The sequence below is a fragment of the Myxine glutinosa genome, chromosome 10, assembly GCF_964187855.1.
Source record: "Myxine glutinosa chromosome 10, kmMyxGlut1.1, whole genome shotgun sequence".
Lineage (NCBI taxonomy): Eukaryota > Metazoa > Chordata > Myxini > Myxiniformes > Myxinidae > Myxine > Myxine glutinosa.
Window position 1 is genome coordinate 118,495,757 of NC_136270.1, and position 14,249 is coordinate 118,510,005.

General features: G+C 44.1%; 1 protein-coding gene across 2 annotated transcripts; it reads left to right on the forward strand.

Moving 5' to 3' along the window:
• Positions 1-3,272: 3,272 nt before the first annotated feature.
• Positions 3,273-14,047, forward strand: NMRK2 (nicotinamide riboside kinase 2). 2 transcript variants are annotated; one of them, XM_068126225.2, is made up of 8 exons: positions 3,273-3,711; positions 3,823-3,884; positions 6,365-6,455; positions 7,484-7,532; positions 7,695-7,863; positions 8,694-8,765; positions 12,189-12,295; positions 13,402-14,047. In XM_068126225.2, exons 2-8 carry the CDS (start codon positions 3,853-3,855, stop codon positions 13,497-13,499), a joined length of 618 nt encoding a protein of 205 aa, XP_067982326.2. In that variant the 5' UTR covers positions 3,273-3,711; positions 3,823-3,852; the 3' UTR covers positions 13,500-14,047. The 2 variants fall into 2 exon arrangements, with proteins under 2 accessions (XP_067982326.2, XP_067952467.2); XM_068096366.2 differs by lacking the exon at positions 3,273-3,711 and having other exon boundaries at positions 3,835-3,884; positions 7,346-7,532.
• The last annotated feature ends 202 nt before the right edge of the window (positions 14,048-14,249 follow it).

Consider the following 14,249-nt stretch of genomic DNA (forward strand, 5'->3'; position numbering starts at 1 on the left):
ATTTACATTTCGCTGTCGGACAACATGGACCAACTTCTATCAACTCCTCCAAACTGTCTCTTCCTCACATGTGGCGACTTCAATTGTCATCATGCCAGCTGGCTGGGTGTGGGTTCATCTCTCACCAGCCACGGCACCTCAGCAAAGGACTTCTGCGACTCATTGGGACTGACACAATCTGTCAATTTCCCGACCCGAATCTCAGTAAATGGAGTATCTCCTCTTCTGGACTTGGTTATGACTAACTTCCCTGCAAATGTCTGCTGCTCTTCTGCTCCAATCGGTTCTTCTGATCATGTGCTTGTTAAAGTGGACATCTCTCTGGCCATTCTCAGATAGCCTCCTCAGCGCCGACGAGTCTGGCATTTCACTCAGGCCGACTGGCACGGTCTGCAAGCAGCCATGAATCATCTGGACTGGTCTCCCATCTCTACTGCCTCTGACATCAATTCTTCATGGGAATTCTTCCAAAGCAAACTGCTCTCTCTCATGCACAGATTTATCCCATCTCGTCTTCAGTTGTCTTACCCTTCCTCCCATCCATGGTACACTGAATCTTGTGGTGAGGCAGTTGCCCTGAAACAACTTGCCTTTGCCTCTTGGAAGGCAAATCCAACTGAAGGCAATCTCAGTTCCTTCCATCAAGCTCGGAACAAGTGTGTGTCTACCCTCAGGAGTGCCAGGAAGCACTATCTCTCCACACTCAAGATTGAACTCTCAAATCTGTCTCCTTCCTCCAAATCCTGGTGGCGTCTGGTCAAATCCGTTTCTGGTGTTTGGTCCCCCTCCATCCCCTCCCTTACCTCAAATGGCTACACAGTTGACACCGCACGTGACAAAGCCGAATGCCTCAACTCTGTGTTTGCCTCAAAATCTTGTGTCCCAAACCCATCTCTCTCTGTTCCCACCTTTCCCAGTCGAACCCAACTGCTCCTGGACTCTGTGTCCTTCTCTCCTGACAAGGTGGAGAAGTTTTTATCAAACCTCGACTCTGATTCTGCAACTGGACCAGACGGCATCAGCCCACGGGTCCTAAAATCCTGCTCTGCCACTCTATCTCACCCTCTCTCAGTTCTTTTCACCCTCAATTTTGCTCAAGGTCATCTGCCAGCATCTTGAAAATCAGCAAACATTACCGCTTTACACAAAAAAGGTGCAAAAACAGATCCTTGCAACTACAGACCAATCAGCCTGCTCCCAATTATCAGCAAAGTCATGGAATCCATCATTGCTTGGAATATCAAATCCGTCCTCTTCTCCAATGGCTTGATCTCTGATCATCAATTTGGATTCAGCCCAGGTCATTCTACTCTGGACATGTTGCTTCTGCTGTCTCAACAATGGATGGAGGTCCTCAATGCCAAACAGGAAATCAGAGCTGTCTCACTTGACATATCACATGCCTTCGCTATGGTCTGGCACCCAGCTCTGCTCACCAAACTCTCCTCCTATGGTATCCATGGAAATCTCCACTCATGACTTGCGGACTTCCTCTCTGGTCGTAGGCAACGTGTGGCCCTGAATGGATTTCTCTCATCTCCCCTTCCTGTTCTGGCTGGAGTTCCCCAAGGTAGTGTTCTGGGCCTTGTGCTATTTCTGGTCTTCATCAATGATCTCTCCGACTCTCTGGAAAATCCTCTCTATCTCTTTGCTGATGACTCCACTATCTGCCGCTCCATTCCTCATCCCTCAGATCGGCAGTCTGCAGCCTCCTCACTCTCTGCAGACCTGGACAAAATCACAGACTGGTCAAACAAGTGGAACATGTCTTTCAATCCTGACAAATCTCACGCTCTTACAATGTCTCTCCGAAAGGACCGACTGGAAAACCCTCCCATCTACTTTCTCAACAATCCTCTCCAAGAAGTTCTGTCGCTCAAGCTTTTAGGTCTCACTATCTGCCATGATCTTTCTTGGGAAAACCACATTTCCAAGCTGGCCTCCAAAGCCAGTCGCCGACTGGGCATCCTCCGTCGTGCGAAGTCCTTCCTTGGCACACCTGAGCTCCTCACCACATACAAGGCTTTCAGCCGCAGCTCAATGGAATACTGTTCCCCCCTCTGGGCTGGTGCTCCTGCCTCACACCGAGCTCGGCTTCACGCTGTTGAGGCCAAAGCTTTCAGAATCATTGGAATCTCCTGCGATGAAGTTAACTCCGAGGGCCTTTCACTCACTCACCGCAGGCAGGTTGGTGGTCTTTCTGTCTTCTACCGACTCCTCTCCGGCCTTGCTCCCCCAGCTCTCTCTGTGCTCTGTCCCCCCAATATTCCTTCAGGTCGCACAAGATCTGCCTGCAACCCTCTTATGGTTAAACTGCCAAAATCTAGGCTCTCTGCTCACCTTCACTCTTTCATACCCCTTTTCTCCCGCCTCTGGAACAAACTCCCCCCTTCCTTCAATCCCAGTCCTCCCTTCATTTCTTTAAAACAGCTGTTCACCACCATCTCTTTATATCTTCCCCCATCCAAAACCTTGATCTTTTCTACCTCCGCTAATTCACCCCAGAGTCCTTGCAGTGTTCATATGTTTTGTACCTCTCCCATCTCCCCCCAAGTCCTCCCGATGTCCCTGCTCTCAAATATTGTGTTTGTGTCCTTCCCCCTCTCTCCCCATCCTGTCTGCCGCTCCCCATGTTTTTTGTGTTTTGTGTGTCGGTTTGACTTTTTGTGTGATTAATGTTAGCTCTTTCACGAGCCTCGATCTTGTATACAAAAAAAAAAAAAAAAATCCTAAGCAGAATCATAATCCAAATCCAAATAAGAATCCATATCCAAATCAGAATCCAAATCAGAATCCAAATCAGAATCCAAATTCAAATCAGAATCCAAATCCAAATCCAAATAAGAATCCCAATCAGAATCAGAATCCAAATCCAAATCAGAATCCATATCCAAATCAAAATCAAAATGAAAATGAAAATCAGAATCAGAACCCAAATTCAAATCCTAATAAGAATCCAAATTAAAATTCAGAATTAAAATCCTAATCCTAATCAGAACCCAAATTAGAATTCAAATCCATTTTAAAATCCAAATTATAATCATAATCTAAATCCTAAATAAAATCCAAATCCTAATCAGAACCCAAATCTAACTGCAACGCGAAGTTCCTCCTATTCCCTTTCCTGTTTCCTCGTGACTCACACCGTACGTCACACATACAGTCCCCACGTGGTTCGCACGTGCTCGGGGTGCTCGCGCGCCTCGTCATGGCGCAAATGTTCGGCTCCTCCTCCCCCGCCACTCTCCTCTCTCCCCGTGACTCATTTCGTTGTTCCTGTTCATATTTGAAACAGTTTATCCCCTTGAAAAACAAGTGACGCTTCGCTTCCTCTGAGCGATTCGAATAGGAAGTCTTTCACTCTTTATCAATGGATGGTTCGTCCTACTAATTAGTCCTTCATCTTTTGACCCTCCCACCTCCATCTCCACTTCCATAACTACTTAAAAGTAACTCCAATTCGACACAAATGCCCGTTTAAGTATGTGCGTCAAAAGGGCATAAAAAACCCACTGACGGCGCATAACGCGTGACGTCATGACGTGGTCCGCCGTGCGATGATATATAAGGCGTGCCCCCCCGGACACGCTCCAGCAGCTTGGTGTCGTCCGTTGTAGAAGTATGGTGTATTTGTACAGTAGTAGGTGACAATACGCTTCCGTCTTCGCGCTTCCCTGTCCTTTGTTGTCGTTTACATTCTTCTCCTTACAGGTGAGTCTCACCGGTTGGTAATTAATTAATTAATATAAGGAAGCGCGTTTCCATCACTCGATGGTGCTTGGTCGAATATGGCGGGTAAAGTTTGCTTCTCTTCGGTCCCAGGTTCTACAGTTCATCATCTTGTAATAAGCGATGGCGCTCAAATACATCGTCGGGATTGGCGGGTGAGTACCTGAGCGTACCTGGTCGTGCGCAATTACAACCACAGTACTGTGTCCTCGTGCCGGGTGGTTGTCCCATGTCGTGTATATAATTACTTATTTTGCGGTTGTCCGAAGCGGTGCGTACTGTGGTTTTTCGATCCGGTTACTGATTGGGTACGAAAGTGTTTGGCGGGAAAAGATGAATTATTTAATTTCCGTCAAACGTCTGGTTCTCCGCGATTTCCCGCCAATCCGGATGTACCTGTGCATTTCGAATCGAAACTTTGCTGCCATTTTGGAAACGTTCGCTGATTCGAATAAGGCGGGAAATTTGAATCTCGATCATGTTAACGACTTTTGTGGGTTTTGGCGGGAATTGAAAATTTATTTCTGTCTAATTGATCTTGTCCATAGAACACCTGCGGGACCATAAAAAATTTATCATAAAGCATTAGTAGACATGCTGTGTACTTTAACACCAAGTGGAAGACTATGGACAAACACGTGATTTGGACCTGGATTCCCAAACGAGCTGTAGTTTGAGTGCGGGGGGGGGGGGGCGGTAATGGGGGGGGCAACCTAATATAGAATCGTGACAATAGAAGTTGCAACTGTAGTTTTTCCAGCTTTTTAATTAATTAGTTTTTTCATAATTTTCTCCCAATCTAACTTTTCATCAACCAGATGTTTTGAAACGGTTGATAAAGTACTTGTTACCCCACAAAGTACTTGTTACCCCACACACTGGTTCTGTTTGTCCTCCTGACAACAGTCATTTTAACATTAAGGACCAAATTTCAATTGAATGTTTTATTTTGAAAATGGAGGTTGTGTTTTCACCACTGTCTGCTTGTCCGTTTGTTTGTGAACAAGATATCTCTAAACGTTGTGGACGGATTCGGACGAAATTTGGCAGAGATGTAGCGTATGTGACGAGGACGAAATGATTGGATTTTGGTGAAGATCCGGATCCGGCTACTATCATTTTTAAAGTGATTCTTCACCATTGGGAGACGGGGACAAAAACGATATCTCTAGGATATCTCAGGATATCTCAAAAAGTTATAGATGGATTTGGACGAAACGTGGTGGACAGGTTGGGTGTCTGACGAGGACGATTCGATTCGATTTTGGTGAATATCTGCGTATGGATTCGGATATGAGAATTATTTAATTTTTTTAAGTGATTCTTCACTCTTGAGAGATAGGGCTAAAACCAACATATCGCAGGATATCTCAAAGTTATGGACGGATTTGGACAAAACTTGTTCGTCAGGTTGTGTGTGTGACAAGGAAGAATCGATTCAATTTTGGTGAAGATCCAGATCTGGATAGCAGAATTTTAAAAGTGATTCTTCACCATTCGAAGAATGAAATGAATGGATGATCGTTTTAAGGCTATGTTTCCCCGCTAGAGCGGGGGTTAGCCTTGCGGGCCCCATGACAATCATGGTTCCCTGTTTGAGGCAATGTTTTTATGGCCGGATGCCCTTCCTGGCACCAACCCTTGGTCACGCACTTACGATGCGCAGGGATACGGTGTACCTATTCTAACCCGGGGTACACACGGGGATCATTCATCCCAGCAAGCTGGTACTCAATTTGCCGACCTCGGAAGGATGACAGGCTGAGTGAACCCCCCTGGCGTTAATTTAGCGATCGACCGGGATTCGAACCTGGGATCCCAAGCCGGCACCCTAACCGCTAAGCCAACACCAGGCTAAAGATGGGACCAAAAACGATACATAGGAGGATATCTCAGTTTTGGACGAAACTTTGTGGACAGGTTGTGTGTGTGACGAAGAATCGATTCAAGTTTGGTGAATATGTGGATCCGGATGGAATTTTAAAAGTGATTCTTCACCATTTGGGAGATCGCACCAAAAACCTAGCAGGGTATCTCAAAAAGTTGTGGACAGATGATTTTGATTAAATGCGATTCTGTATTGTGATTTTTTTCTGGTCTACTCTGGGATACAAAACGTAAACTGTCCACCTGGCGGAGGTATGCTCTCCACCGAGTGCCGTTCTATTTTCGCTCTGAATTTGGCCCGATCGCGCATGCGCAGAGAGGAGTGAGAATTTTAAGTGGTGAAGCCTCTTCAATATTTGGTCGTCCGTCACAAATGAACCTTTCTAACCCGCCGTGTGTAATTCTAGAAGGTTCTGAAGTTGTCAGCATCTGAAAGTTCTGTAACTTTCATGAATCGCAAACACGATGCCAAACTGTGCAGATTTCTTCATTTATTTATTTAAATTGTCTGGCAGTCAAACAAAATTGAAAATCATTCCAAACAGGAAACTTACCGTTTTCAGGAAAAAAGAGGCACAAATAACTAATTTCCCAGGTGTGCAGGGTAAATGTGTTCCATGTATGAATTCTCTCGTTGTTGTGATGGATTTGTTAATGTACTTGAATTAAATAACTCGATATTCCGTTGTGTGCACAGGTAAATATATAATTAACCTTTTCGTTTCCGCCTCGGCCAATCCTCATTCAGAGTGACGAATGGTGGGAAGACTACCCTAACAAATCGCCTGGTCAAGGTCCTTCCCAACTGCAGTGTCATTCACCAAGATAACTTTTACAAGGTAGTTATCTTTGCTTCCTTGGATCCTCTTTTATATGGAATATGATCTCGCGAGATCTTGGAGACGATGGCAGGGATTTTTGAAGCTGCACTGTACGTTCTCCACGTTTTCAAAGTTGTCGTTGTTCACAATTTTATTTCGTCGAAACTGTATTTATCTTTCGGTGTGTGAACCTCCCCCCAAGTCCTCCCCCTCCCACATTTCTCTCGATGTCCTTGCTCTCAAATGTTTGTGTCCTTCCCCCTCTCCCCATCTTGTGTTCCGCTCCCCTAATTTTATGTTTTATGTGTCGGTTGACTTAGCTCTTTCATGAGCCTCGATCTTGTATACAAAAAAAAAAAAAACTGTCAGAATTCCCATGTTTTTTTGTTTTTTTTAGTTGGACAGCCGAATGGTTTGTGCAATGGCTTTGTTTATAACTGAAGCCTGGTTGCCACTCAAATGGCCCGTGTGGTGTTCCCACCTGAGTGCACCTAGGTTGTAACCTAGGTTTCAATCATGTACGTTTGTCTTGTCTGCTCTTTGTTAAAAAAAAAAAGAATTTTTTTTTTTTCATCTTGTGGCCTTGAATGTCTGAGCCCTGACCATCATATATAGCTTCTTCCTCTGCTAGACTGTGTTAACATGGATGCTTGCCAGGTTGTTTGACTAATCAGTATCACCGATGGGCGCTTTGGTCGAAGGTCGAAGTTGATCCACGAATGACGTGTTTTACCCATTTGGTCGTTTGCGTCTCTAACCCTTTCAGCGTGTGTGAGACGCAGTCCGTAGTAGCATGAGGCACGCCTCGATGCTGCACGTGCTTTTCTTCTTTGGAAACAGATTTTCAGTGTAAAGATGGCGTTGCTGATGTGTTCTATTTTCATTTCCTCCTCCAACCCTCACTCCAGTGACCGGTAATCCAACAGGCTGTCCTTTGACTTAGAGGCTGAAATGCTTTAAGTCTTTCTTAGATGACAAGGCCTGCGAGAGGAACGTGCCTTTGGCACATTGGTCTCCAACAAAATGTGTTCCCATTTTGCCCGCAGCCCCAGGATCAGATAGAAGTGGACGAGGCCGGTTTCAAACAGTACGACGGTAAGCTTTGCTTCCTTTGGTACGGGATCGGTAAGAAAATTGGATTCGATACAAAATGGAGGATGTTCTGACATGCTGGTTGTCTATGTGAAGGAGTTCAATTTTGATGAGTAATAGCTTTTGCCTTGACCTTTGACCTCAATCACCTTCCTGCTCCTACAGTGATCTCTTCCCTGGACATGGACGCATTGATGAACACGGTGCGTGCCTGGCAGTTTGACCCAGCCAAGTTTGAGCGCTCCCATGGCGTAAACGTGTCCGATTCCCAACTTCCCGACCAAGACTGTGTCCACGTGCTCATCGTGGAAGGTTTCCTCCTCTTCACCTACCGGTGCTGACTTTTGTCTCTCTTCCTACAACGCACACCTTGTTAGGATCCCCCAGTCTTTGAGGTTCTTTTGGAAGGTTAGGTAGACTTGCTTGTCTGTTGTGCATTCGTTCCTCCATCATGTAATGGGTTCAGGGACCTCACTTGCTCTTCCCTTCGCAAAGCCCCCCCCCCCCCCCCTCCCCGCTTGATGCTCAATCAATGTAGAGAAGACTGGTTGAGCTTAGTTTTGCTGCAGGTGCCAATGTGGGCAGTTTTTGAGGTTCTTTGTACAAAGCTCAGTCTGATACATATATATATATATATATGTCCTGGTGTTGGGCTGGCGGCTAGGGTGCCAGCTTAGGATCCTGGGTTCGAATCCCGGTCGATCGCCGAATTAACGCCAGGGGGGTTGACTCAGCCTGTCATCCTTCTGAGGTCGGCAAATCGAGTACCAGTTCGCTGGTAATTCCCTGTTTGTTGTAAAAGGCGGCAAAAAGGGTTGGCGGCAGGAAGGGCATCCGGCCGTAAAACATTGCTTCAAAAAGGGGAGCCAACAACAACAACCACGGTGCCCGAAAAAGGCCAACCCCCGCTTTGCGGGGAAAAATGGCCTCTAAAGGTGGTTTTATATATATACACACACACACACACACATGTCCCATTGTCAGGTTTGTTTGTACGATATTTTGCCATTTCCTTGCTGATGAAGCTGTGTTTGAATTGATTCACAAATTGTTGCTTTTCTTGCAAATCTATCTCTGGTGTTTTGTTTTCTGACCTTTATATGAACCTTTGTTTGTTTTGATTTGCTGAAAGGTGCTCTTTGTCATCCTCACCACCCCCTTCAGACCACTCATTGAAGTGTTTGATGAAATGTATTTTTTGAACATTCCCTACAAGGAGTGTAAACTACGCCGGAGGTAAGTTTTGTTTTGGGGGTCGGGGTGCAGAAGGGAGACCTTTTATTACTTTTTTTTTTTTTTTGATTGGGAAGGGAGGAGTAAGTTGGGTGCATTACATGGTGATTCTTTTTGATTGGTTACTTCCCCAAGGGCTATTTAGCAATCTGTAGCACAGGTAAATCAACACTTCCTCTTGAATGTTGAGAAACGAGCTGTTTTTGTTTTTTAGCCCCCACACACAGTGCAAAGCGGGGTTAAGGAATCGGTTCAATCTGTCATTCGGTCTATTTGTATGATTGAGGAACAACTTTATTTCAATTAAATTTGATATTTTGAGCACCAATTGGAACATGAACATTCAGTTTAGTGGGGCGTGGGCTCTGAATTTGGCAAAAAATACGAAATCTCATCCTGAGCGTGATCAATTGCTTTGTTTGGAAGTCGCACTAAATAGAAAATCGTTCTAAACAGGAAACTTAGTTTTAAAGGACGTAAACAACAAGCACGAAGAACTCTAATGCGTTAAGCTAAAACGGCATTCGGTAGAGCGCATACGTCAGCCAGGCTGAACGGTTTGTTTTGTTTCCCACTGTCAGGCCGGATCTGGATTCGGACCTGAACCAAAATATAATCTGCTTGTTCTTGTCCAACCAGATAACCAGCTTATCCACCAAGTTTAGTCATAACTCGTCCATAACTTTTTTTAATATGTTATATAATCGCTTTTCGCCCGATCTCTCAATGCTGCAGAATCACCTAATTAAATAATTCTCCTATCCGAATCAATATTCAGATTCTCACCGAAATCGAAACGATTAGTTCATGTCACACACCCAACCTCTCCACCAAATTTAGTCTGAATCTGTCGACAACTTTTTGAGATATCCTGCTATGTATCGCTTTTGTCCCTATCACTCAATGGTGAAGAATCGCTTACAATTCTAGTAGCCGAATCTGGATCCAGATCTTCACCGAAATCAAACCATTTCGTCACTTGCGCTACCTCTCCACCAAATTTAGTCTGAATCTGTCGACAACTTTTTGAGATATCTTGTTCACAGACAGACAGGGGTGAAAACATAACCTCCATCTACCTTCGGTGGCGGAGGTAATAAGGTTTTGTAAAAGAGGTTGCGGTAAACTTTTGATTCAATGGGGGGTTTTTTATTTGTTTTCTTTTTGACTTTTAAAACATTTATTTTATTTTGATCGACTTATTTGCTTGATCACTGCAGAACACAAATCCCCTTGTTTGCACTTACAATACCTTCAGTTTAGCAGTGCTTGGACAAAATTGTACGCCGTATCGACCAATCAAATTTGCCTTGTGCTCAGAGCGAGATTCGGGAAAAATGTTGGTGCCCAGGTATACAATATCTGATTATTGCATAGTTTACTCAGATCGTTCCCAAATCGTCATTTTCTCTGAAGAATTGGCAGAAGGTTCAGCTCTGGACTCGTGCTTGGCGATAATTGCGATTGTACGATAATGTTGCATTCCAGTTGCTATTGCGGTAATGATCGTGGAAATTAATTATTACGATAACTGCTGCGCATGCGCAGTAGAGTCCTGTCACGGCCTACTTTGGTTCTCCTCCACGAGGCCAACATGCTGGTTCACCGGTACAAACACAAACCGAGATATGGCTCGGTGTCATTGAAGGCCACTACAGCTGCTGTAGCACCATCTCACCTGGTGATTATTGATGCCTTTGGGCCTCTCGAACTGATTCTGTGAAGTTTCACAACGGAAATCGTTGACTGACTCGATATGTAACTGGATCGCAAAGGATGTGCTCGCTTTCGGTGCCACGACTATATATGAATTTAATGATCGTTTTAAGGCAATTTTTCCCCGCTTGAGCCGGGGTTAGCCTTGTTACCCCATGCCAATCGTGGTTTCCTGTTTGAGGCAATTTTTTTTTTTTAAATGGCCGGATGCCCTTCCTGACACCAACCCTTATTTGCCTCTTACGATGCGCAGGGATACGGTGTACCTATTCTAAATCGGGGTACACGCCGGGATCATTCATCCCAGCAAGCTGGTACTCAATTTGCTGACCTCGGAAGGATGACAGGCTAGTCAACCCCCCTGGCATTGATTCAACGATTGACTGGGATTCGAACTCAGGATCCTAGGATCCCAAGCCAGCACCCTAACCGCTAAGCCAACACCAGGCTATATATATATATACACACTCCCTCAGATGGCGGTCCAAAGATCACTGTAGAAGGTCGTCACTGACATGCAGAGCTGATTACGGACATACCAATCCTACTGTGATGGACCACATCGTATTCTTGATCCGTGTTTCATATCCAGCAGTACACCTAGTTCACAGTTGATAAATCCTCAGCAGGCAGCTACCGAAGAAATCCGGAAGTTTCAGTGTGTCGATTGAGATCCCAAGCGGAAAACGCCTTCTTTCGTTAAATAATTGCTGTAAACGGCTTCCACTTCTCTCCGAAATGGCATGGAAGTACTTGTACATTCCTGCCAACTCTCATCGGAAAGGGCCTTCAGCACTGCAGGGCACATTGTTTTTGCATACAAAGCCGAGCTTGTTGTTTGTTGTTGCTAAACGAGCCTGCCTGCTCCAGGAGAATGTCAACAAACATGCTGGTTTTCTAGCTCAAAATCTCGACGAACTTCATAAATAGAGTGCTAACACCCACGTAACTCTGGCTATTCGTTTTGTTCTTGTTGGTCCCCTACCGGTTTCATCAGATGGGATTATATGAGTTTTTCTCTCCATCTGTGTCCATCTGTTTTTGTCAAGACTGGCATAAGGTGTTCTCTGAACTCCCGAGTTATTTATTTGTTTTGTACATTCTGATGGACAATATTTCTCCAAACACTACCTTGTATAATCCTCAATATCACTTATTGCTGTCAGCAATTTAGTAGGACCTAAACCCATAACCTCCAGGGGTTCCAGTGCAGTGACCTCACTAATAGGTGTACACTTTACCTGATTTGGAAGAAGATTCCACTGATTGGAAATTCGTACAATCTCTTTCCTTTCTTGGCATGTTCTTCATTGAAGGTTCTCTTGGTGTTTGGCATCTTCTTCAATATGTGCTTCATTTGTCCATCTGCCTTTACTTTTTCTTTCTTTTTATTTTCTCCTCCCACCTCTGATTTGATTTCTGGTGGCTTCTGATTGTGCTAACATGGAACGCTCAATCAAAGACCACAATGCATTGCACTCGAACATTTGGAAATCGTCTAAAACCCCCTGTTTCATCCACTGATTGTCTGCATGCATTTCGATTTTGTAAGCAGGGGCAGCACCTTTATTATTATTATTTATATAAAAATTTTTTTTTTTTTTTATAGTTTGAAAACTCTCATTCTTGTCACCTGGATTTACATTTAAATCCATGGTTCTTTGCTTTGTGCTGGGCTTGCCCAAGCTGTGACGTGTCCTTTTACCACAGCAAGAGAAACTACAAAGTACCAGACCCACCTGGGCTGTTTGACGGACACGTTTGGCCAATGTACTTGATGCACTACACGATCATGGAGGAACTGGACGTTGGCATAGGTGAGATTTGTGCAACCCGGGCATCTGATTTGGCGTCTAAAGAAACTACCTGTGCTTCGCACCTGAGGGCGCTACTGGACGCTTTGTTATAGAGCGCATTATTTTTAATCGAATGATTTTGAATTTTGACCTCGTACTAAGCCACTTGTGGCTACAGATTCTGCGCACTGCTCGGTGTATTTGTCACATGGCCGTCTGTTTTGTGCGTGTTCTTTATTGGGAAGAGTTGTAAATAGCCCAGGCCTCGTGGCAGTACCGTTGGGATACGAGTGGCTTTGATTCCAAGCAGGTTGCAGCATGTAGCCGATGCCACAAATGTGTCCTTATTTGGTTATCTCATTCTCGAATTTGTTCTTGATCCACCACTAAAGGTGTGCAAAGGTTGGTTTCACTCCTCACCCCTTCCCCTGTCTGTCTTTGAGCAGAATATCTCAAAGCTATCTTTTTTATTTTTTTTTATTAATTACTCTAAAAGTGATTCTTCAACATTGAGAGGGCCAAACACGATATACAGCAGGATATTTCAAACTTGTGGACTGATTCAGACGAAACTTAGTGGACAAGGAAGGATTCAATTTTGATGAAGATTTGAATCCGGATCCAATAATTTTTCAATGATTTTTCACCAATGAGTGATGGGGTTAAAACCAATCGATTTGATTTTTCAAATTCGTTTGATAAAACCAATCAGAACGAATATTTGATTTCTGTGAAGATGCGAATACGGATCCGGATACGAGAATTTTTTAATTTTCTAAGTGATTCTTCACGATTGAGTTATCAGACCAAAAATGATATCCAGCTTGATATTTCAAAAGGTTGTGGACGACTTGTTACAAAACTAGGGGAATGAGTTGTTTCGGTGACGAGAACAAGCCGATTCGATTTTGGTTCGGATCAGGCCTTTCGGCGGTATACAAAAGGTAAACCGTTCAGCCTGGCGGAGGTGTATGCGCTCTACTAAGTGCTGTTCTAGTTTAAATATAGCGAGATTATTATTTTGCCAAATGATACCAAATATCAATTTGGTGGCCTCTCCTGTCCTGGGCTAATTTTGTTTATGGAATTGAAATCCTGTACCTGTTTTGTCTCCCCATGTTTTTCAGTGATGCTCAACGGGATGGCATCAAGAGAGGACCTTTTGGACCATGTTCACGGAAACGTCCTTTCGAACCTGAACCGGCGCGTCTGCTTAAAGCAATAGTTTATTTTATTTAGTCTCGGGCTCTGTATTACTCGTATGGTAAGAGGTGTATAAGTATCATTGAAATGCTCGTTGTCGCAGTAAATTATTCCCATCGTACATTGGCTCAAGCTCGTGCCAGGGTTTGTCATCGATTTGGTTCAACGGAGAAGCGTGTATGCAACTTTGGGGAGCGGGTTTTGTGGACATTGAAAAGGCAAATTTAAGGACCGAATTGCTGTATCGTAGAGCTGTTTGAAAAATGACTATTGTGGTTGAGAGTCCAGTCCTCTAGAAAATGTATTTTGTGCTCTCCTTGGCATTATTTGATTTTGACTCTTAAACTAGTTAATGAAAGTTATCGGCTGGCATGAGCTGCTAAAGATAAAGCATTGATTGTTCCATGTTGGAGCCCCTAATTTATTTATTTTTGGTTAAAATAGGGTGTGGGGCTGTTGTTGTTTTGGTGACATTTTGTTTTCACACGTTTCTCATTTGAATTTTGAAGTTTTCATGGTGGGTTTGTAAACTGAACTAATAAACAGTTTAGCAGGCCCTACTATTTTTAAGCATTTGGTCCGTGTGGTGTTTGCCAAACTGACCATTTGATGGTCTTGTCAGCTGAGTTGCTTATTACTGGAGTTTAATCTTTCTATATTTTACACCAGCAAAAGTACCGAATGATGCCGGGTAAGTCACTTCCTGATGGGAATATGGGGAGGGGGCATGGGGGAGGGAGAGGAGAGAAGGAAGGGAGGTAAGAGTTAGTAT

What these genes read in the sequence shown, in the direction of transcription:
- NMRK2 (XM_068126225.2), top strand. Translation starts at nt 3,853, where the DNA reads ATGGCGCTCAAATACATCGTCGGGATTGGCGG. An exon ending in TACATCGTCGGGATTGGCGG is followed by an intron (nt 3,885 to 6,364) that starts GTGAGTACCTGA and finishes ATCCTCATTCAG; the next exon opens with AGTGACGAATGGTGGGAAGA. An exon ending in ACCAAGATAACTTTTACAAG is followed by an intron (nt 6,456 to 7,483) that starts GTAGTTATCTTT and finishes TTTTGCCCGCAG; the next exon opens with CCCCAGGATCAGATAGAAGT.